General features: G+C 44.1%; 1 protein-coding gene across 3 annotated transcripts in view; it reads right to left on the bottom strand.

Moving 5' to 3' along the window:
• Positions 1-24,509, bottom strand: part of LOC139339980 (voltage-dependent calcium channel gamma-2 subunit-like) — a 366,973-nt gene extending 342,464 nt beyond the window's left edge. For all 3 annotated transcript variants that reach the window (XR_011602931.1, XR_011602930.1, XM_070975497.1), the window contains exon 1: positions 22,410-24,509. Coding sequence is in view for 1 of the 3 variants with exons in the window: in XM_070975497.1 (XP_070831598.1) it covers positions 22,410-22,620 (211 nt within the window). In the remaining 2 variants the exon portion in view is untranslated. The remainder of the gene's footprint in view (positions 1-22,409) is intronic.
• Between the last annotated feature and the right edge of the window lie 606 nt (positions 24,510-25,115).

Genomic DNA, 25,115 nt, shown 5'->3' with positions numbered 1-25,115 from the left:
AACAAACAGCTGTAGCTGACACGGGCCCAAGAGGAAGCACTACAGCAGAAAAGCTGCTGTCACACAAACAGTATCACGATCCCGCCGTCCAATGCGACTCAAAGCTAGCTCAGTGCTAACTGAAGCGCCCGATGGTGATAGATGGCACACAAAGCTAGTAAGCCCTGCTGGTGATGGACGACGCTGCAGTCAGGACTTTCCCGGATGAGCGGAGGAGCAAACAAGATGAAAGCGTTATTGGTCACCATCAGAAGATGTTCTGACCACAGAAACAGCTCCACGCTGTGTCAACAACATGAACTATGGCTGTGAATCAGTCACGGCAGCCATCACCTCAGCGCACCCTCAGTTTAAGATCTTTCCTTCCTTTCGCCTCGCATCTCCTCCCTTCCTCTCATTACAGATGTTGCTCTCGTTACAGATGTTGTTTGGAAGGCTTTCTCCCGTACACATCCACAGCTACCTCTCCTCTTCCTCCCTCCTTCACAGATGTTGTTTGGCACATGTCTGCCCGTCCCTGTCTTCCTCTTCTCTTCCTCCTTCCCACTCCTTCTCTTCATCCCCACCTTTATGCTCCGTCTCTCTTGCTACGCCTTGTCTTCTTCACCAGATTCTGTTTGTCTCTCCATCTGCTCTTTCTCCCAATCTCCCTTCCTCTCTCCACCCCTCGTTCCTTTCCTTCGCTTCCTCGCTTTCCCCCTACACACAGCCAAACTCTCCATCTCCCTCTTGTTTTTCCTCCTTCCTTCCATCATTTTCCTCCCTCCTCACCCCAGCTCCTCCACCTCACCCTGACGTCTCTCCCAGATGTTCTCTGGACAGAGGTGATCTCTCCTGTGGTGATAATGAAACGGAAAAGTGTCCAGAGGCAGAAGAAGTACTTGTTGTTTTGGTTTGGGGGGGGGGGGGTGGTGTCACAGTCATATGCTCGCAGCCTGGATAAAGAAAGCAACACATACTGTCACGCAAGCTGTGTGTGTGTGTGTGTGTGTGTGTGTGTGTGTGTGTGTGTGTGGAGCACAGGGTGTGTGAGTGTGTGCCTCTATATGTTTATATCGTAGCTACAACACAGTCTTGGTGTTTGAAGATCATTGAGGGTTTCAGGGTTGTTAATCTGATCTCAAAGCCTCAATAATCAATATTTGTGTATTAACAGTGTATGAAATGATGGTGGTGACCTGTGGTGACCCTGCAGAGAGTTAGCTTCCTCAGTTTTACAAGGCTTTACAGTGAATTACACCTCCGACCTGCAACTGCACTGTTTTGGTTCACTCTTCCTGCTCTCATAGTGTCATTGTCATCCACAGCAGGCTGCTGGTTTCCTACCTGCTCAGCACCAAGCCGACGGGCACAGTTAGCAACTAGCAAGTGAACACAGAGGAGCCCTTTCTTGCAGCGTAATGAGCTACTTATTTCCCTCAGGAGTTGGTAGAGACACAGAACAGAGAATAAATATTGGCCTTGCATTCATCAGATGGACAGAAACATGACCCCCAAATGAATGATAATGCTGCTCCATAACTGCAGAATCTGTAAATAAGCAACTGTTTGCTAACAAGTTCACTATATGAAATGAGAACGTGGTGATACGAACACTGTTCACGACTTTCCCGCTGCCCTCGTGTGGGCAAAAACCCTGAGCTGCATGGACGTGTGTGAAATGCTCCAAGATGATGAGAACCAGACAAATGGAAAGGAGCCAAAGCATCACTATCATTTGCATTTCACTTTTTTAAAATTCTGCTTGAAGAAGGGGTTTTGTCCAATTTGTTCTCCAAAAAAGTTGAGCACGATGTCCCGAAATGCAAATTACATGCACCGCGTACAGGACGTTAGAGTTTAACTCTGCGTGAGTGGTTTAGTGCAGACGGGCTGCGACTAGAAGCACTCTGAAAGGAGGAGGAGGAGGAGGAGGAGGAGGAGGAGGAGGAGGAGGAGGGTGGTCGTCCAAGGATAATTATGCACTTTCACTCTATTCGCTGCATGAAAACTCAAACATTACCAAAACGTTTGATCCACTGAGACAATCATAAAGGCCTAGATTTTGGGGGCAACAACATGTCAGGAAAGTCCACACAGAAAAAGTCAGAAAGCCCTCACTCTCTGTACATCCTTTCACAGATGAATGGAAAAATTATTTTGGTGTTGGATCATTTTAAGTAGGTGCATATTAAAATTTACAGAGAGCGATTCGATAAATGGATGTTTGAAAATCTTCACTCTTTGTGAAATTGTTGTGGTTAACCACTTTTTTTTTTTTCTTTTATTGCTGCTGGTCAAAATGAGAAAGCAAGACATCACTGTGGTCTTTGGTAGAGAATTGTGATCCACATCTGTCATTATTTTGACATTTTATAGACTAAGAGATTGACTGAATAATCAATAGATTAATCAGCCTTGAAGTAGGTGCTGAGCGTCAGCAGAAACATGCAGAGGAGCCGAAACAAAATGTGGAGACTGAAGACAATCCAGCCGGATGAAAAAAGAACATTACTAAATATCATATCGATGAATTTTAAGCAGCAACTGATCTCCCTTTATTTTCATTGATTTACTTTTAAATAAAAATGAATATTTGGAATTTGAAGCATATAAAATTATGGAAGTATGAGTCCAACAGCATCAAACGTTCTCTTATTAAGTCACTGGGTTAGAAGAGGCAATAACGACTAAGAGTAAGAAAAAATTATGAACATGAAATATGAGAATGTAGATAAAAAAATTATTTTTTACAGGTGCAAATATGTAAATGCATTTTTATTTAGTATCATTTATCACATAACTAATTTAGTCTGAGACAAAGTTTGATTCGTGGGATGATTTTAGAGCAGAGCCGGCATTTCCAATCTCCGACTGTTGGATTTCCAAAGCGGGCGAGAGATTTCCTCCCTGAAATGATATAAAGAGTGTCTAACGGGGGCGCCACAACAATCGCCATGACAACAATGATTACTCATCCCCAAACAAGTGAAACAACAATGAATAACATCTAATCAGGCTCAAAGCACTGAAGGTGTGATTATGCACACTGCTGCTGCTCTGCTGCCTTTATGCAAACCGTCCCCCCCATCTCTCCCCCATCTCTCTCTCTCTCTCTCTCTCTCTGCCCCCCACTCTATCCCCCAATACCCCCCCCCCCCCCCCCAGCACTCTTGGCAGAATGATTAATTTGCAACTATTGATTCCTTGAGAATGTGGGAGGGGTTGGGGGGGGGGGCATCCAGTATTCTGAGTAGCGCCTCGCTGCAGCTCTCGCCTCTGCTCCTTCATTTAAGAAAAGGCCAACGGGTGCAGAGCTCGGATCCTCCAAATCACCTCCATCCATCCCTCTCTCTCTCTCTCTCTCTCTCTCTCTCTCTCTCTCTCTCTCTCTCTCTCCTTCTCTTCTTCTGCTTCTTCTCCCACCCCCCCCCACCCCCCTCCGCCTCTGTCTTCTCCTTCGTCTAAATGAACTGTGAATATTCAACAAAAAACGCCCCAGTGTTTCACAACAGGCAGGAAGGAACGGGGGGTGGTGGTGGGGGGTGGTGGGGGGTGAGATGGTTAGAAAACAAAAACAAAAATATTTGCCCCTCCTAAAGTTCATAAACTATTTAGTTCCATAAATAAGTTGGAACCAAGAGGCCAGCCTTCAGCTGTGATTCACTAAAACTTCAAAACACTTTCTAATTCGACAGCAGTGGAAAATGAGCCGAATAATTCTCATTTAAAATCACAAGGAGCATATTAAACACCTCAGCGAGGGCAGACCAGTGAGCTCCTCTCAGCATCCACAGGAGCTTTCTAAATGGGATACCTGTCGAAAGATAGCAGCCGGAAAAAAAACGTTTGTTGATGAAATTTGATTTTTGTCCATTTAATCGTCCAGAACTTTAAAACTGGAGCTAGATTTCCATCTCAAAATGTTTTTTTTTCTGAAATGTGAATATATTCAAGGCAGTGCTCCCAAATAAATTGACAAATACATTATCAGTCATTGTCTTGTCGGGGAACCTTCTTGTCATTGAAACCATCAATCCTCCCGACTTCATTCTACACACGACCGCTGCCTTCAATGTCACTGTAACATGTTGTTTTTAGGCGTTAGCACAAATGTCTGTCGTTCTTCCCCAACCAGTTCAGAAAGCTGCAACAAGGCTTTTGAGAGCGCGGCTCCGTGTTCGCTGCAGAAGTTTAAAATCCTGCTGTTTGCTCCAATAAAACCGCTCACGTCCGAACTGTCAGAGATCATTTGACCAAAGGTTCCTGTCTGCCTCTGGATCGACGGCTAAATGCTGTGGCATCAGGGATTTCTCGACTGCTCCCCTAAAACTGGTGTTCTCTTTGTCCTGCCACACGTTTTCACTGTAATCCAACCCACAATGCATTTATTAGGTGAGCACTGATAGCCATATATGAGAGTTGAACACAGAGTAAGTAGGCATTTTTGATAAGAAGGCCTTGTTTTAGTTTTTAAAGAATTGCTCTGTATACAGTGTTTCTTAATTACCTCAAACACATCTTTGGCTTTTCCAGCTGCCTCTAAGTTTGATGTCTTTGTCTTTGTCTTTGTGTCTCTCTGTGCCATGCAGCACTGCATTCAAAATGACTGAAGAGGAAAACATTGGAGCATGGACACAAAAAAGAGCATCAGAATCCAAAATGTACCAAAAAATCAGATTGCTCCCTTAATGCAGTTTTTTAAAGTCCAGTTCAAGTGATGTAAAGTCTGTTCTGGCTCTGCCTGTTCAGCTGTCACCCAGCTTCAGTCTTTTTAACCTCTTAATGAGCTGACTGGCTCATTGTTGGACGGACATTAAAAATGAAATCGCACAATGCCTCGAGAAATGTTGTGGCATCTGTTAAGTGTCCACTTCTCTTTTTCTGACATTACATATTGAACAGGAGGCCTTCACAAAGGGAAAGCAAACAGTCTGCAGCTTCACACACTGAAACGTGACGCTGCGAGAGAAGCGACACTCCGCTGTACAGATGGCAGATGGCCGGCACCAAGTGTTTTAACAGTCACTTAACTCACAGTGAGGCTGAAAGTGAAGCTCATACAGACCCACCAAACCATAGCCCTCACACACACACACACACACACACACACACACACACACACACACACACACACACACACACACACACACACACACACACACACACACACACACACAAATGCATATTCAGTGCAAAGCTGCTCTGAATGAAGTCGAGCTGCTTCTGCTCGTCACCTGCAACACAACAAACAAGCCGACTCGCTGGAGGCCATTTTGAGTCCACATGCTGCCGTCACTGCGCTGACCTGAACTCAAACTCCGACAGGCTTCAGGAAAGCGCCGAATCGTTTCGCCTCGTTCTGACTCAACTCGAGTGCTGCGGTACCTGCTGTGGGGAAGAAGCTGCCTGCCTCTCAGAGCAGCACAGTCACACTCTCAGCCACGTCATCAGCTGTTTGCACGAGTGACGTACAGCGAGCGGCACTTCAACGGCACGTCATGTGAACCACGAGAGCAAAGGTTTGCTTTCAAATGGTCACCGTGATGATGACAGCAAAAAGAATCAAAATCTTACTTCGGTGAGTGTTTGTACAAAAAAGCATCTGATGGATAAAGTTGATAAATTGATGTCTGCATAGCAAAGCAAATCCTGATTTTCAAGAATCCATTTCTTTGTGTCAGCCTGCCTGATGGAAAGCATCAAACTCATCACTTTAAATACGGGGTGGAAAACATCCCAATGTCATAACAGGTAAAAGGTTAAGAAGGTGTCAGATGTTCTTTCCTCAGTAAAGTTCCACTTAACGTCACAGACGACTGTTTGAGGGCACACAGAAAAGACTGTAAGTCCTATTTTTTCAGTTTCGTGGCTGCTGAGAACACGATGACGAGGATGAAACAATCTAAAGTAGCTTCAACAAACGGGAATAATGGATGTGCATGCGAGCTGCGTTCCAGCGACACACTGCAGCTCACTGCTCACCACCTGCCCAACACAACCACAGTCTTTTACTGGCTCATTTAGCAGCTGCCATTGATCAGTGAGTGTTTCAAAGTGTCAGTAACGGATTCCTTCTACAGCTACTTGCTGTTTGTCTCTCTGTCACTCTCCCATTTAGTCCCTGCAGGGATGATGAGTACTGCAGAAATGAAGTGCACACACCAACAGAAAGCCATTTTTAAACTTGTAATCACACAACTTTTCCAGTACATCCATGATTTCACGAGACACCATTTACACTGTGTTACTGTATGAAGACACACCATACACAACAAATGTCCCTCTAACTTGTGATTAAGGACAACCAAATGTGTCTCATTCAACAGAAATTCAGGGCATTGATGGAACCAACTTGGATTAAACCATTAGAAACAACACCTGAGACTCCATGTGTGCCCAAAAGGCGAAGCAATGGTAACTGTTTCATGACAACACAGCCTCAAGCTAATTCATGCAAATCTGAATAATGGTCTGTTTTCATCTCTCCGGGCTACATTTCCTCCATACCATTTCCTCCTTGTACACAAGCCTTTGCTCCGTGACTGTAGCACTGAAATGAGAAAGGCTGGAGGATATGACGGATTAATTCAGGGAAACACTCACCTGCTAATTATAGAAATCGCTACCTACATGCTTCTTTTGGGGTTTCATGCTGATAGTTTCACCCTGCTGAATACAATACCTTTACACAACGCGGGAGAAAATTGATGGCATTGATAGTAGGCTGAAAAAAGGTCAAAAATGGCTACATGTATAATTTAAGAGCCTTTTTTCAGGAACATCACGCTGGTACTTTTAATATCCAGTTTAGAGATTCAGCCGTGCATCATGAGCCTGTTCCTACAAAGTACTGCAGTGATTTAGCGTTGCACTCTTGTAGCATTGTGAAAGTATCAAAATGCAATGATGCCGCAGAACCAGAGATATCACCTTTTTATTCCATAAATTCTTCTTCTTTGTCAAAACTTGATATCTGTAACTCACAATGTAACTCGACGACCAGCAGTTTGATAGGAAGTTTGGGTGTGTTATGCTAGTAGTGGCTAATGTAGCCTCGAGCTGCTGGTCGGCAGAAATGAGGAGCCACATCCACAGTGATTTTTAAAGTTGTAGTCTTCAGGCCCAATCGACGCTGACTCAAGTGACATCACTTGAGGCAATTTATCAGATATTGTGCTGCAGCTCATTCTGCAGCCACCACAGGTAGTACTACAGCTACTACAAGTAGTAGTAGTACTCCCACTGACCTGCAAACAGATTTTGATGTGTAAAATTGGCACAATTCCCCCTTAAATGTTCAGAGTTAACTGATTCATTTTAAATTGAAAGTTTTGTTAAAAACAAAAAAACATCTGTGGTAATTTTTTAGTTTTTGTACTTAGAAACTTAGCTAGCCTTCTTTAACAGGACTCTGTGGGTGTGCTTCGATCAGATGTGAAAAAAACAAAAAGAAACTGAGATAAAATTCTGGTTCATGTTGGACTCCATCGCTGATAGTAAGAAGCTGATTGGAACATGTTGCTGTCAGGAAACGTGAAGGTCCAAACCTGCGAAAAGCCCTTTGAAGAAGTGAGGAGATTCCTCACTTTCAAGGTCTAAAGCCTGGTCCTCACACAGATAGAAGTTCAGAGTGTACGCACACACACACACACACACACACACACACACACACACACACACACACAAACAAGCATATTTAATGCATCTGTGCACAGAGAATCACTCCTCATCACATAGATTCACACACAATCCAGTACACACAAAACCTGACAGGTACATATACACAATTTCACACAAACAAGTGAAAACTGGCACACACACACGCACACGCATGCACACACGCACACACGCACACGCACACACACACACACACACACACACACACACACACACACACACGCACACACACACACACGCACACACACGCACACGCACACACACACACACACACACACACACACGCACACACACACACACACACACACACACACACACGCACACACACACACACACACACACGCACACACACACACACGCACACACACACACACACACACACACACACACACACACACACACAGTACAGTACATAAACACAGTGAGGATTTACTGCAGACCACCAGCCATAAAGCACAGACACCAGAGTTCATCATAGCGGCCTAATGTTGCACCATTAGCGTTAACGTGAGTTAGCCACATCTGGTGTGTAGCTGTAAACTCATTCCACTGACCATAAAAACCTGATGAATCAAAGCTGACACCTCGCTGGGTTTCATTTTGTGTCATGAAGACATCTGGCTGCTTCTCGCACTGTCAACAACCAGATTATAGAGCTATCTGTTTCATCCTCGGCTAATACACGGACTGTATCAGCGGTTACAACGAGCAGCGCGTCCACACACTCCCTCTCATGGCTTCATGTTCATGTGCTGATTTTCACTGTCGGAGAACTTATTAAAGCTACCAGGCCACATTAGCCAGTGAGTTCTGCATCTGCAAGGCAACAGTGTGGTTTAGCTGTTGGAAATCAGCCCTGAACTCAAAGGTTTGATCGCCACAGGAACCAGTGCTGTCTGCCTTCACTGGGTTTTCTTGCCATTTGGCAAATTGTGTAAGTATGACATGTTAATGCTTGTCTCTTATTAATATTCTACCGGCATCATGTTGATGATGCATAAATGCCCTGTTACAGCTTTAGAACAGCATGTTTACTACATAGGTTTTCTTTATTGTTGTTTTTTGTGCATCAACATCTGGTGGAACTTCCAATATGAATGAATATAAATGCAGAAACTCGGGTCAGCGTGTGTTTGTGTTTCTTCCTGTTTCTGCTGTGTGTGTGTGTGTGTGTGTGTGTGTGTGTGTGTGTGTGTGTGTGTGTGTGTGTGTTGAAACAAGTGAGTCATGTGCTTTCATACAAAGGTAAAAGTAAAAGACAAAACAGTAACACCTGTGTGGAATAATAAGAGTTACGTGGTTAATGAATGGTGGCCCATACTCATTTTATCTATCAGTGTCGATGAACAGTCATCAGTTTATGGTATTTTCTGCATATACGTGTGTGTGTGTGTGTGTGTGTGTGTGTGACAGAGAGAGAGATAGTCCTTATACATAAGACATCACTTGACCTTACAAGACAACAGATCTGACCTTTAACCTCTGAACTCTGACCTCTCTGATTGAAAAGTGGAGGCAGGGACACTCAGGGCACAAACACACAGTCCATAACAGCAAACCAGCCACACAACATATTAAAAGAATTACTTCAGTATTTCAGTAAAGAAAACAGCAGCATCTGTTTGTTTGTTTGTTTGTTTGTTTGTTTGTTTGTTTGTTTGTTTGTTTGTTTGGTAGGTAGGTAGGTATATGTGCTGCATGTGTATATCTACAGAGAGCTCAAACTCATTGAGGTGTGTCTGTAACTCAAAGCAATGATTTTACTTGCACCACGTGACAAACTGCTGAGACACTGCTTTGGTCCAAGGCTGAATTTTTAATTATTAGCGCTGTTACAAAAGTCAGTGGGAACATAATCACATGCAACACGTTCTCATTCCCAGAGCATCAAGTACAGATGCACAAGGTACCCTTTAACATCTGGAATAGCTGGTGAGTTTGTGTGTCTATGTGCATATATGTGCTTTGGAACATGTGTAAATGTGTGTGTGTGTGTGTGTGTGTGTGTGTGTGTGGGTGTTGGGGGCTTCTTGTCCAATGCGAATCACTAATCAGTAGGCTCATGTATCACATGCAGGCGAGTAGACTGGGAACACACTGCGTTTCTGACTCATGCAGCTTACAGATGACAGCATTGTTGCTCCATCAGCCCGACCGTATGTTACTAAGAAACTCACCCCGCGTTCCCACCGAGAGCAGCTCGGTCGATCTGTCGCTCTGCTCTGACTGATAGTGGGCCGGACCAGAGGCGCCGGTGCCGTCTGCCTGGTGGCCGACATCAACAGAGCCTTGACACAAACATGGCTGATGTATGTAAGAGTGACGAGTTTCTGTATCTTTCACTTCCTGTAGTCACACGGTCACACGACTGCACAAGTACTTAAGGCAAGTGGTCTAATCATGGCCCTGGAGTTAGCAGTGTGTATATCTACGCAGGACACACACACACACACACACACACACACACACACACACACACACACACACACACACACACACACACACACACACACACACACACACACCGGGCTCCCTGGTCATTCCGTTTGGCTCCTGATGTCTGCAGGATTAGGGAGCAGTCGGCCTGTCAGCACCTCTCCCACCAGGCGTTAAACAGACTGTGGAGGTGCCAACAGCTCTCTGCCACAGCACACTCAGCCGACTATACTGTAAAACAAAGAGCGTGACATACTGTTATCCTGGAAAACGCTGGACTCCACTGTGAAGCACAGCACAAGCCATCCTGTTATCGTGGTGGAAATCACACTGTTAGACTGTTACTATACTGTGAGAGCGTCCTCCTCAGTGTAAATACATCAGTGAGGGCTCACAAGATAAAGAAATAAGGAAGAAAAAATATATATGTTGCACAAAGTAATGTACTGTCTTTTCTAACTTCCTCCTGTGTAACTGTGAATACTTCTTCTCTCCAGGTTTCAGGTCAGTCATATCCACACTAATAAAAGCCGATTCAGTCGGGAACATGACATCAACATCTCTCTCTTTTCTTTCTTCTCTCTCTTTTCTTTCTTCTCTCTCTTTTCTTTCTTCTCTCTCTTCTTTTTTCTCTCTTTTCTTTCTTCTCTCTCTTTTCTTTTTTCTCTCTCTTTTCTTTCTTCTCTCTCTTCTTTTTTCTCTCTCTTTTCTTTCTTCTCTCTTTTCTTTTTTCTCTCTCTTTTCTTTTTTCTCTCTCTTTTCTTTCTTCTCTCTCTTTTCTTTTTTCTTTCTCTTTTCTTTTTTCTCTCTCTTCTTTTTTCTCTCTCTTTTCTTTCTTCTCTCTCTTTTCTTTTTTCTTTCTCTTTTCTTTTTTCTTTCTCTTTTCTTTCTTCTCTCTCTTCTTTTTTCTCTCTCTTTTCTTTCTTCTCTCTTTTCTTTTTTCTCTCTCTTTTCTTTTTTCTTTCTCTTTTCTTTTTTCTCTCTTTTCTTTTTTCTCTCTCTTTTCTTTCTTCTCTCTCTTTTCTTTTTTCTTTCTCTTTTCTTTTTTCTCTCTCTTTTCTTTTTTCTCTCTCTTTTTTTTCTTTTCTAATTTTATTCTGATTCCATTCCTGTAAGGAGCACTGTAATGAAAACAATTAATAAAGGATGAATAATAAAGGATTTCTGATTGTGATTCTGACATGGTACAGTATCACACTCCTGTAAAACACTGACTTATTAAACTGTTCCCATTCTGTGAAAACAGGGTGTAATTTACAATTATTTACTTTTATTACTTACGACTTATGTGAACAACAAAACCCTATTTTCTGCATAAACTGAGGGTGGGAGGATGTAAATCTGAAATGGGATCCCACAGCCCAAAATTCTGCAGGACGTCACAAACTCTAACAGTGTGAAATGAGAAGCAGCAAATCAGGATTTCCCTTTATGATCTTCAACTGATGAAAGATATTCATTATTGGAGAGCAAATCTCATTTGATGACAGAATGCTTTTAATGCTCGATGTACAAACACTGTCCTATAAAACACTTGTTCCAGTCCAGCAGTTTTCAACCTTTGTGCTTATAATCAGCCTGACACTGAATAAAAAGCCTAGATGATGAGAGAACATTTGGCTGAAATGTTGTTTTCTTATTTCTTATGTCTGTACGTACAGGGGAAATTCTCTCACCCTAAAAGACGAACCCAGCTGCCTCCAGCATTTCGTTTAGTGCTTTCTAGTCAGCAGTGAGGCTGTTGACTGAAAGCTTCAGATTTCTTACTTTTAATAATAGAGCATGCTTTTACATGTTGAATGTGGATCTGGATCATAAGCACACCGTGATAAACAATCATGTGAAACACGTTGTGTTGGGAAATTCTTCTGCCGCTCATAAAGAAAGTTCTGACATTTTTCAAATATTAAACATGTTGGAAACTTGTTGTGTCGACTCTGCATGTCCTCGCGCCTCCGGTACACCTGTGTCTATGTATGCGCATGTTGCTGCATGTAAATGTGCTCTGTGTCCTCCTGTGTGTGTGTGTGTGTGTGTGTGTGTGTGTTTGATTGATGTCGCTCCCATGGTGCGGGCTGGAGTGTGTGTCAGTCCCAGGTGTGTGTGAGTGCTCGTAAACAGTGCCTTTGATTGAGCGGCCATGATGCCTGTTTGACAGGCGGCCTTGTGCTCCCAGCAGAGCGCCACATCGCCATAGTTACGCAGCATCATGTGGCCGCAGACGCCCCGCATGGCCAGCTGCTGCAAACTGAAGGTGGAACGATTACATTAACTAGCTAACGAGGAGAAGGTCGTCAGGGATTTAAACAGCACTGCCTGGTGAAAGATTATATGAATATGTACTAAAAATATACCTGCTGACAAACGTAAGATCACATGTTCAATAATTAAACTGACGTTAACGACACTGGATCACAGGATACTATAGAGCCTGACACAATTCCTTAAGCTTAACAGTATCTTCTCAGAGAAAAACATTTCTTTGAAAGGTGTGTTTCATTGAGAGCCAGGTAAAGCCCAGCTGAAGTGAGCTGTGTGATCGATGCTTCAAAGGTAGAAAGTTCTCCTGCACTGAAAGCTCCCTTCAGCTCATTTGATGGGATCTTAGAGAACATAGACCTCTCACTGAGCTGTGAGTGTGCTGGTTCTTGGCCCAAATTTTAAAACAGGACAAACATGACGGACAGTCGAGAAGAAACACTGAAAGAAAATCTCCTCAGCCACGCACCAAAATCAACTTCTGAATATGTTTAAGGTAAGAATGAAGCTCTTCATTCACGTCGTGTATCTATTTATCTTCTACTCTTCTAGTTAAAACAAATGGAATGAGTTATATGGTAGCAGTTTTTATTAAAGCCTTCTTGGTCTTCCAGGAAGCTTCATTGTGCATTTCCCAGGTTCAGCGCATGCACAAACACTTGAGCTGCGTCATGATACTGAGCAAAGCCATGTTAGACCACAGCCGTTAACTTTGGACTATAATCCTCATATTCTTCGCCTGATACTGACACATATCAGCGTATCCAGCATGTACTGAATGTGCAAAAGCAATCATAAGCATGTATGAGTGTGTGTGTGGTGACAGTGTACACGGCACCAGATAATCCTCACACATACACTGTGTGGGCATGTTTACGTCCCTGCTATACAGCCAGGGGTATTCATATGCACATGCAAGTACACCATGTGAGGCACATATGTGCTACATCTTAATTTAAGAATAACTCCTAATCTGAAAGGACTTTTTGTCATCAATCAGATGACTGTGACCACTCTATGACGCAGATTTAAGAATACAAAAATTAAGAATTGCAAATGAAAACCGACTGTAAAATAAACTGTTCACTATGTGTGAACCAAATTTTTGTTCCCAATAAGGAGCTGAATCCTCACAATGAGCAAGTCCTCTACTGCCTGAACAGGTTTTTATCCCCCAGTGATGCATACACACACATACACTTGCAAACAGGTAACTTGCTATGACACATAAAAATGTATATAATGCCTGTTTTCTGCAAGTGTCAATCATATCAGCAATACTACCATATTTCCATGTGTGTTTGTGTGACTCGTCAAAGGCTAGAATAACACTTTTACACATGGATCATCAATGATCTGCTTCTATCACGAGGAAACCTTCACAGACCACATGCATCTGTTCTAGTTTAAGAAAGTGAACATTGTTCTTATGTTAAAAATTGTACATTTACAAGAGCCTTCAAAGGCCCAAAGGTTCACTCCAGGCCACTGCTGCTTCGATGGAAATTATTAAATGTGTTGAAGTTTTCAAGGGTTCAAAGGGTTCAGATGTCTCCAACAACAAAACGAGTTTGAGTGTGATGAAATCTCAAATTGAATGCTGGTACAAACACATACACACAGAGAGCACACACTCTCAGACACTCACACCTCATTCCCAGAAACATATCTCCTGTCACACACACCTCGCCCGCTCTCAAACCCGCCGTGATGGAGATTAATTGCAGCATTTAGAGCCTGCTGAGCTCCACCTGTCAAGGCTGGGGCCCCCAGGGCAGCTCGGGTCTGTGCCTAGGAACGAGAGACTGTCCTGAGGCGAGATCCATCATGGAAGACCGCGACAGGCCGGATCTCTGGAGCCAGCCTCCACAGCTGGACCGCCGACACGGGGCCATCCGTCCAGGATGACAGGCACACAGAGCGAACCCGACTGCAGCAGACTTGATAGCTGCTGGATGAGGAGTGTGGGGAGTGAGGGGACGTGTGATGGCTGCATGGATATCAGGAGGCTGGGAGGTGTGTGTGAGTGCACTTTTATACAAGTGCATGCCATTATGAGCACGAATACACACATTTGTGCATGTGCACTTGATAAAGATAGAAGAAGAGATGCAGGAGGGACTGTTTCCTGGTGTAGGTATAGAGCACATGTTGTTGCCTTTACGTGCATTGCACTCACGCGTCGTTCTGTTCAGAACTGCAGCAGTAAAGTGTCTGTTTTGTCGGTGATGCTCTAAGTGTCACAGATGATTTCAATGATCCAGTTCAACCAGATTAGGTGCACACAGATAGAGACAGTGCTGTCGTCACAAGCTGGAGTATTTAAACACTCGTCAGTCGTTACAAACTCTGCTGTTCAGCTACACTTTGTTCAAACCCACAGAACTTTATTTCAAAATCTAGTTGAGATCCAGAAGTGCTCAAAGAACTTCAGTTAATCCTGAGGCTGATGTCATTAGTTTTGCAGGTATTTAGACGTAAAGCACCAAAGTGATTACAGTTCATCCTGAGGGGAACATGAACGCCTGCTCCAAATGTCCAAATTCATCCAACAGTTGAGACATTTCACTGAAAACTGCAAATGTAAAGCTCATGGTGGCGCTGAAGAAAACACCACCGAAGTCACTGAGCCTCATCCACTGGAGAACACAAATGTCCGCCATGGCAATCCAACAAGTGCTTGTTGAGTTATTTCAATCGACTGACAAACAGCGCTGTCCCTATAGCCACGCTAGCATGGCTACAAGTGAAGATGTGAAAACACAAACATGATACTGAGCACTGATGATCGGGTGTATTAGTAACTATTTGTACGTATTGTGAGTATCGAGTAATATCTGTTGACTGCGGTATTGTAATTACTGCATCAAAAGGTATTTTGGTGTCGTGAGGAAAACAGCAGGACACATCATTTAAAATGTCATCGAGACGTATTTAAAACAGGCGCAGTCTATGATCTGCAGGACTGTAAATAAGTTATGGAGTCAAAAATAATTTCCCATAGTTTTTGTTGTGAAGACGAGTCTCCTGGAGTTGGGTGGTTGCAGCACGTTGGCGGCTGAGGTTTGACAGCTGCCGTGACCTGTCAGTCACTTCTATTACAGTATCAGCGACAGCACGCCCACGAGCGCTGCTGGATGCTGACTGTTTGCCAGCCTCAGTGCAGAGGCAGAACAATGGCTCTTATTTCCTTTCCCAGCACTCCTCCATCATGCACCAGAAATAGCGTGTTACATTGTTGAGCATTTTTATGAAGGGATTATGGCTTTGACCCTTGCTCTGCTTTAAATTGACTACTTGTGATGTCAGAAATGTGTGGGAATAATGCGTTGCGGGGGGGGGGGGGGGGGCAAGTGATTGGTGATCATTAACATGATCATTCATTTCTGTCCAACACTGTAAAAAATGATGGCTGCAGTCTCAGAAATGCTGAGGGAGGATGAACCCAGAGATGCAACAGAGAGCCACAGGAAATGATCATGAGCTGAGACACAGAGGCATCACATGTTTATAACATCAGTTCATCAAATGTTCGCTTCTCAGGCACGTTCTCGTTCTGCCGTCTGACACCAAAATCGTTCAGGGCAGAAACATCAAGGTGGCTTCTTTCTCAGCATACACTCGTTCCACTGGAAAATCAGATGTTCTGCTGATTCCTCTCTGCCTTTAAGACCGAACACATGACCATTTGGTTCATGGTGGCAGTTTCACATCATCTTATAAGTTCTAATGACATTAAGACGAGTTTGGCCTTATTTTTGGCTCGTTCTGCTTACGAGTCTGACTTCCTTGTGACTGAAGCACAGTCACGGGTGAAACATTACAGACTACATCAGAATGAGTGCATCTTATCAAAACCAGTCCATTTCAGAGTTAATGCTGTATCCCATAATACACAATCAAAAGACATGATCATTGTAATTGTTATCATAATTTTAACCTCTGACAAACAAATTCAGGCTTCTTTATGAACTCCTGGAGCGTCACGATAACACAGAACTTGAGACAACACAAACAGCAGCCAAATAAAATCTCTAGATGTGCTGCGACCGAGGGACGACGAGCCCACCAGAACAGGACAAAATGAAAGGTGCTTATTTGTCTCTTAAAGTGCAGCCTGTAATTTGAACAGTGTTACTGTATTTTCAGCGTCACAATAGTTTGCTATCTGGCAGCCTGCAGATCCCAGATCACACATCATCACACAAATCGACTAAATCGGCTCGTAATAATCACTTCCAATCCCATCATTTCAAGTAATGAAGCCTCTCATAAAGCACCAGTGTGTGACTTTTTTGCCATCAGATTCCATGCAATTTGCTAGCTATCATGACCCCCCCAACCAGATTACTTCAGTAATCAGATTACATGTCATTTGTGCTCCCCGTGCACTGAACCACTAACTGGAGCTTTAGATAAAGAGGTGGTCTGCTTTTTTGTGTGTGTGAACAGATTATTTTTGTAATCTGATTCCATGTAATGAGTTACTGCCTGTCCTGGCGGATCGCTGGCCGGAGCTGCAGATAAAGAGGCAGCGTGGAGACGATGAGCACCGCGAAGCGAACGGAGCTGATGGCTATTAGCATAATTAATGTCATCGCTGTAATGCACTCCAATTCTGAGACAGCATGCTTCACACACACACACACACACACACACACACACACACACACACACACACACACACACACTTTGATTTGTGCAGATGCTTAAGCATGAAAGCAGAAACATAATCAAATCTGCGAGATGTAACTCAAGGCTCAACATGAAAACGTCATGTGTGATCTTTCCTGTTTCGTGATGCTGACACGTCGCCGTGACGACAGAACTGCAACAGTCACTCAGTCACTGTATCTGCAAATCACGTACATCATGTCCCGAGCATTAAAATAAAAGCACACACTGTGACGTATTATGTTAAAAGCCGGGGCGAGATAGGTTAGATAGAACGTAGGCCTGCGTGTTAAAGATAGCACAGGATGCCTGAGGGGGTGTGACAGAAAACCAGGGCTGCCTGCTCTTTCTCTCTCTCTCTTCTTCTTTTTTCTCCCTCTTCTTCTCTTTCTCAACACCTCCCAATTCCTCTCTTCCTCTCTCTTCCTCGTCTCTGCACCACGCAGCCATGAAGCAACTGTAGCTCTGAAGGCGCAGCACACAGTGAGCTGGATCTCTCTCAGATTCCTCTCTGCTCTTAACCATCTCAAATCTCCACTGCCAAGGACACCGAGTGAGCTTAGAGTGTGAAAAGTAAAGCCACTTAGCGAGGAAAATAAGCATATCACATGGAGTGAGTTGGCGTGGCTGCATTCACATCGACAAATGTGTTGGTGATTTGACACAATTTTGCAACTTCTGCCAAGATTTCATGTTTTCTGTCTTGGAAAATAAACACATTTTGTCCTTAAACTCACAACAAACCGGTGTCTAAGTAGCTCCTAACTCGAAGCTGTAGATGACCATTACATAATCACAGGTCACATGGTTGATCGCAGGTAGCTTTTATCACAAAAAACAAGTTGCACGCTGTTTTCTTTTGGAGGCATTCTCAAATAAAACCTGCTGATCACTGAGAAGAGTGAACGTTCATGATGAAGAACTCCTTTTTCTGAACATGATGATCAATACTTCTGTTTCATTCTGGGTGATTTAAGTGACCTGATCGAGGAACCTGACATCCAGCAATTGTCTCCTTTTTCCTTGCCACCTTTGCAGGCATGTATACAGCTAGCATTAGCAACTCACTGCCAGTGCCAGTCGTCTCGTACTTGATTAGTTGGAGCTTTGCATTTCTCTTGCAGTCACCTAACATCAACCTTTCAGTTAGCCACTTTGTTGGTTTGTACAAGTAACCAGTTAGGGGCTCATGTTAGCTCAGGTCTGATCCTGTGAAGGCTACTTTTCTTGCAGTTTATTACCAACCAGCCTTGCTAATGTGTCCCCAACCTCTTGCAATGGCTGAGCTGACAGGTGAGTGCTAAGACTGTTTCCCACTCTGGGGCTAAAAGATCCTGTTGCTTGTCCACTGTGATTATCTTCACTGTGTCTGCTGGTTATCCAGATTTCAACAACCTCATATAACTTATATTTCTAAGTCTTGTTCAGCCCACAGAACTTTAAAAATGGCTCTCACTTGCTACACCTTGCAGGTACGGTCCAGCTTCCATGTCATACTGTTCTTATGTGCCTGAGTGAATACGATAATGTGTAAGCGTGTATCAGGCTTGATTTCTTCTTGGACATTCTGGAGATTTTGAGCCACCCACAGATGTGCACCTCTATAAACCACATCATGCTCTAACTTTATGTAGTTCTAAGCCTTGTTTCAGGCAGGCTGCAGGGATGCCACAGGCTGCACGACAAAACAGTAAAAAGCTTGGACGCCATTTTCTTCTCTTTCACTTAGACAAAGGAGGAGCCAGATATCACTGTCTCAGCCCTAAGATCCAAAGGCCTGACCTTTTTATTCCATGAAGGGTCAGTTGGTTAGCAATGTAGCCAGGGGCAAAGCTCGAGAAGCATCAATAACAACGCACAGCCGATGGAAACAAATGTGAGAAGGTGTAATGCCTTCCCTTCCTGTGAGATGGCATCAAAGCTAAGCTGAGACTTCTAACAAACCCACCAAATGGAAGCAGTATTATTAGCTAGGAAAATGCATTGCATATGCATGGGCAAACCTGTTTAAATAAGGTTGACTAATAGCAAATATTTGCATGTGTCATGCAGATTTAGCTGGATAAAGAACAGAAGTACAACACGTATAGTTCAATCCGTTTAACAGTGGGAGCCTCTGTAGCAGAACAAAGATGCAGCAAAGGACGAAGGACCAGATCTATCGCTAGGAAGCAGAAAAAATGTATCTTCAGTATTATTTAATACTAATTTTTAAACATCTGTCTGCCCATTACGTTTCAGCTTCACCTGCACATGGTGTGTTGTGATATCTGCTGTTTGCTGCAGAAGATCACCTGTGTGAACCTGAGAAGACCCAGATAAAGGAACAGTTTAACCTGCTGTGAGCACAGCACAAGGAAACAAAACATTAGCTAAAAGTTAGTGAGGTATAATGAGGAACTGAGGCGTGAAACAGCAGGTGATTATGCATAACCATCAACTGAGACTGTGGCAAGAGTTCAAGCTCAACCTCCAACGCTTCGCTCTGTGTTTGACTTAAACTGTTATATTTCATTTTAAGATGAGTGACCTGACATTAAAGTGACACTAATTCTTACGGATTAGATTCAGAATTTAAATGTCGTATGCTTCGCTTGAACTCTACAGAAAAATGTGCTGAAGTTAATGTCAGATCAGCAAATTTAGTTTGGATGTTGTCAAGAGCTTAGTGTTCATCACACGTCTCTGCTCCTGTGCGAGGTTCAGAAAGATCCACTGCAGTGCTGATGTAGAACACATGAAGATCACTGCATACATAGAGGCCTCTGCTCACGAACTGAGATGAGAGCCTCGTTAACAGTTCATCTTATGATAGATTTCAATGTTACAGCGGGGCCTTGTGACAGTGGATCGACAGCTGTGTTACAGGATCAGGCTGTACGGCTCGACCAAAGTGACAAATGTGAGGTCACAATAGGAGAGAATCACGTCACAGTGTCAACACCATAACTGGGTGTGCACGAGTGCACACAGTCATACACAAACACCACAACTTCAACCTATGGGAAGTACAGTATCCCAGCTGTCAACGGGCGAGAGGCGGGGTACACCCTGTCGATCGCAGGGCAGACAAGACAGACAACCATTCACGCTCACACTCACACCTAAGGACAATTAAGGGTCACCAATTAACCTAACGAGCATGTTTTTGGTCTGTGGGAGGAAGCTGGAGAGAAGCCACGCATGCACAGGAAGAACATGCAAACTTCACACAGAAGGGCCCCGTCTGGGGATCAAACCGGTGACCTTCTTGCTGTGAGGCACGCGCACTACCTGCTGCGCCACCATGCAGCCCACTTTGCTGTACATTTCAGTGTATTTACAAATCCTAAAATGGCAATCTGAAGCTACCATATAACATGAACGTAGCATCAGTGCACTCATGAAAATGTTTGCGCAAAGTTGGAAACTTTGCAAAATAAAGGGGGCGTTAAGTTAGCTGGGTCAGAGTTAGATATTTTATCCTCTGTCCGTCTCTCCGTCCTCACTTCCCTCATAAACCCTCATTTATAATGACAAAAAGCTGCTAGTCCTGCGGCAATCACTGAAAGACGACCAACTGAATCATGGGAGAAATACCACAAATGCAGTGAAACTATGTCATCAGCACAACGGCTTTGTCCTGTGAATAAAGTTTTGGCCACGTGCACGACAGTAGGTGATTCAGGATGAAGATGGATCACGCAGGCATGGTCTAAATATGTGTGCCTAGACCCTCAGCAGCAAGTGTGTGTGTGTGTGTGTGTGTGTGTGTGCATGCGTATGATTGCATTGCTGCAGCACACTTTAAAACTCGACTCGTGTTTAGTCGTCTATCAGCAGTTGAGCGAGTTAGAGTCAGGTTGAAGTTACAAGGTTTTTGGAGGCAGTTTCAGAATCCTACCTCATGTTTTTCTCCACATAGCATCAAACATCGCTCTTTCTGTCCAATCCACTGTCCTCAGTCTGTCTCTCACATACACAAACCAACACTATCATTTGTCCGGAAGTTTCAGTGATGTTTTGAAGGTTATGTTATATTGTTGGTTCTCTGTGGATAAAAGAGCTTGGTCTGTACCAGCTCTATATGGAAAATGTCCTGTTGTGATTTGGTGCTATACAAATAAAATTGAAACTGAAATTGAATTGTGAAAAGGCAGCTTTTACACCAGATTTTTCTCCATCTTAGCTCCCAGACCAACCTGAGTACAAACACAGTGATGCAACAGTCTAGATTTTAACTGAAAAAGCTCAAACAGGTTGGCAGTTTTTGGAACAAGCCCACAGAGTTGAAGGAGGATGATGTCCAGATACGGGTTGTGACCTTCAACACTCACTAATACAACTATGTGAGCGCTTTGGACGTCAGTAATCCTTCTCGCTTCTTATACTGGATCTGTGTGAGTCCATTTCTAAATGACCTCAAAAGTCATCTTGCTTGTTGGATGCAAACACACATTCCAATGCTCAGTCCAACCTCATATGATGCTTCAACAAACAACATAGCCAGAAAAATGCAGCTACGTGACACCAGTGAGTTCCCGTCCTTCACAGATACAGCGATGAAGATACTACACAGAGGTCATTTGGACTGAGAAGATGCTACGATAACCATTTGAACTGGCCAAATCAAACTGCTAAAGCTTTGGTCTTCCTTTACCAGCCTGTCATGAGGATAAACATGTTAAGTTTGACATATTGAAAATGAAAACAGCTACAAGTTTACAGCGGGACTGGTGGCCATATGAGTCAGCTGTACACCTCGCTGGACTATGTGTGTCCTTTAGGGTCCGCTGTGGCAGTTAAGCCAACTGAGCTGAGCTACTCTCTGCTGCCGCTCAATGAAAAGGCCAACCTCCACACCGGCCATGACAGACCAGAAGGACAAACCAAACCCTGGACCAGCAAGCAACCAAACACCATTTGTTGGAAGCTTCATCCAAATCACCTGTGAGGCAGAAGCTGCATTCATCACTCAGCATTTCAACACTCGGTTAAGTCTTCCTGCATTCGAGCAAATGGAAACAAGTGAAGGATGCTGCAGTTTTACAATTAAAGGTACATCATTACGAAATGAAGGAGGACCTGTAATACATGGGAAAGAAGGATATGATGTCACAAGTTGCTAACAGGGACAATTTAGTAAGATAGACAGATAGCGAGGACAGAGGTGTGTGTAGGTTAAAGAGAGCATTTCATGAGTGGAAATGGATGCGGAGCACATACAGAATAGTGTGGGCATGTGAGCGTATGTGTAGGCATGTGAGTGCAAACGCAGGACTGTGTGTGTGTGTGTGTGTGTGTGTGTGTGTGTGTGTGTGGGCATGTAGGAATCGATCTGCCTGTGCTGCTGGTGTATCGGTGCATGTATATATGGCTTCTTCAGTGCATCTCCGGCTCACCTTCCAGGCAGCAGGTCCTCCAGAGGCCCGAGTGCGTCATCACCTCTTCGTTCTTCTTGCTGGTCTCGTTCTCGTTGGTGCTCTTGATCTTGCAGACGCCGCGCGAGTACAGCCAGTAGTCTGTCCCCACGGCGATGGTCATAAGGCTGAAGGCGGCGAAGGCCCCTACCGTGGTCAGCAGCATCTGAACTCCGCGGTCAAACACGCCCATGTTGCCGCATTCCACGAAAGGGGGGCCCCCTTTCCTCTTGATGTACAGGAAGTAAATATTTGTGAGTTTGCGTCGCCACGCCAGCTCGGAAAACGGGGGGTGGGCGGTGTCGGGCGGACGACGGTAGCGGGGGGCCGCTGGGGGGGCGGGGGAGTTAGGGGAGCTCGGGGGAAATCGTATGGTTGGTTTTGGGGTGGGACAGCAAACAGGTGAAAATTAAGATGAGGGTGAAGGTTTTGGGGGGGTTGGAGGCTGTTTGGCCCAACAGACGGGTCAAACAGACTTTGGCAGGGATGACAGAAGCCTCAGCTACAGAGGTTTCGAAATTCTAGTCCTCAAGTGACAGCAAGTTGCCCTGCTCTGGAAAAAATGTTGACCTAAAAACACAGGCTTCCAGCAGATCCCACAAGAGACCTGGTCTGGGATCTAGGCCTACTTTGTTGAGTTGGAAGGCCTCTAAATGTCAAACTCTGAAAAGGCAGAGATAATTAGGAGATGGAGGATTTTGCTCTGTTTCTCTGTGGCTGTCTCAGGCCTGGATTTGGCTGTCTGAGCCGACTAAAGCAGTTGCATGTATTAAGTATTACAATCCTCACAGCTTCAACGGTGATGTATGGAATATGTGCATGTAGCGCTTAATTTTTTTCCCACATAGGCCGTCACATACAGCCTACACTGTCATTCTCTGGCTCACACACAAGCAGACACACACACACACACACACACACCTGCTCACAGAGCCAAACTTTCACTCGCACACACCTGTACACGGACCAGCACACGCATGCACGCAGTGTGAATTAATTCATACTCAACAGGGATGAAGAAACACTGGGGTGTGGGGGTGGAGGGTGGTTAAGACTAACACAGTTGGTGGCCTGATTTCTTTAAAACGGCCCCAAAAAAAGCAGAGACCTCCGACAGATGATGACACAATTCAGGATGAGATCTGACTACCTTGATGTAACCCAGTGGAACAGTGAATTATGGAGGCTCATCTCAGGCGTTTCTGAAGAATCAGGCTCTCACATGTATTCTGTGGGAAGAGGGTGACGGGAGACAGGCAAGACAGACAGGCAGGGCCCGAAATATGTTGAAAAAAATAAGGATCGGATGTGCTGAAAGAAATGAAAGAACAAATTCAAACCAGCAGAATCAAGCGATCCCCCAAATCAAGGACAGAATGATGAATAATGGCAAATAATCAGCCGGTACCATGACTGCCATGAAAACCAGCCATTCCTTAAGAGATGGAGGAAAATAAACCAACCAGGGACGATCAACCCCTCTCTCCAAATAAAAAAAAAAAAGCCAAAAAGAGGAGGAAAAAATATCAAGTTATGAAAATCAAACGACAGCCTGCTTAGTTTTCCTTTTTCCTAAAATTCTGATCCCCAGTTTCCATATGTGGTCCCTAGACCTTTCTCCGGCGACAGTGGAAATCTGCTATAGGGGGGTACAGGCAGCGGTACCGACGGCACACCGCGGAGAGAGGGGCGCATCCAGGCGGAGAGGCCGAGCATCACCGGTCATGCAGCCGGTCGCAGGAATGAGGAGGACACGGAGGGATGGACGAAGCTTCCCGGAGCGTCAGAGCCTCTTCCTCCAGCATCCAAACGATCCTACACGGTTATATCACGGCCAACCGGAGCACACCGAGCGCACATACACACACAGCCGTTTACTGTCATCACATGAATATCATCAGAAATCATCAGAGGCAATGATTATTTTGGCAAGGCTGTCAGGCGTGGGGGATATGTGCGCAAAAATAGCAAATTTCAAGTCGAGCACGTCAATCCTTGGTTTCCTCGTTTTTCTTCTTCGCAGAGCTGAGATAGAAGTGGAGAGAGGAGAGGAGGAGGAGGGGGTGGATGATGGTTAGAAGCAGAGGATGAAAAAAATCGACACAACCGGAGAGCGAGGAAGAGAGAGAGAGGGAGATGTTCCGTGCGCAGCAGCAGCACTTTACGCAAAAACAAGCGCACTGCAAAAAATGTCCTTTTCAACAAGTCAGTTCATCCGATGCTGAAGCTCAGCGTTTCATTCCCTCAACCAAAAAGGCACGTGTGGCTTGTGGTGAGAAAAATCACGTGTTCTATCAGCATTTTGAAGATTTCTTTTCATTTTTCTTCATATTCAGGCAAAGCCAGGGAACTTTGTTTGTACAGCAGAGGCAGATCCAAGTACTTTACATATTTAAAACACGATTAAAAGCCAATTAAAAGAGAACAAAATAGATTAAAAATAGGAGAGGAGATTAAACAGAATCTGAAATATAGTTATATTGCAGTTATGATGCTATAATGAGCTATTTTCATATCTAAAAAAAAAATCTGCGAATCAAGACAACATCCTCTGCTTCTCCTCTTTCAAGGAAACCCAGAAACTTGTAAAATAAATAGCATTTTATTTCCCAAGGTCTTCATAGCAGGAACAAAAGTCTGGTGCAGACATAAACAGTCATCTATTCATTCATATTTGTTGACCTATAA

The sequence above is a fragment of the Chaetodon trifascialis genome, chromosome 2 (assembly GCF_039877785.1).
Source record: "Chaetodon trifascialis isolate fChaTrf1 chromosome 2, fChaTrf1.hap1, whole genome shotgun sequence".
In the NCBI taxonomy this organism is placed as follows: Eukaryota; Metazoa; Chordata; class Actinopteri; order Chaetodontiformes; family Chaetodontidae; genus Chaetodon; species Chaetodon trifascialis.
Note: the sequence above shows the minus strand (reverse complement) of the source record. Positions and strands in the feature narration are given on the sequence as shown.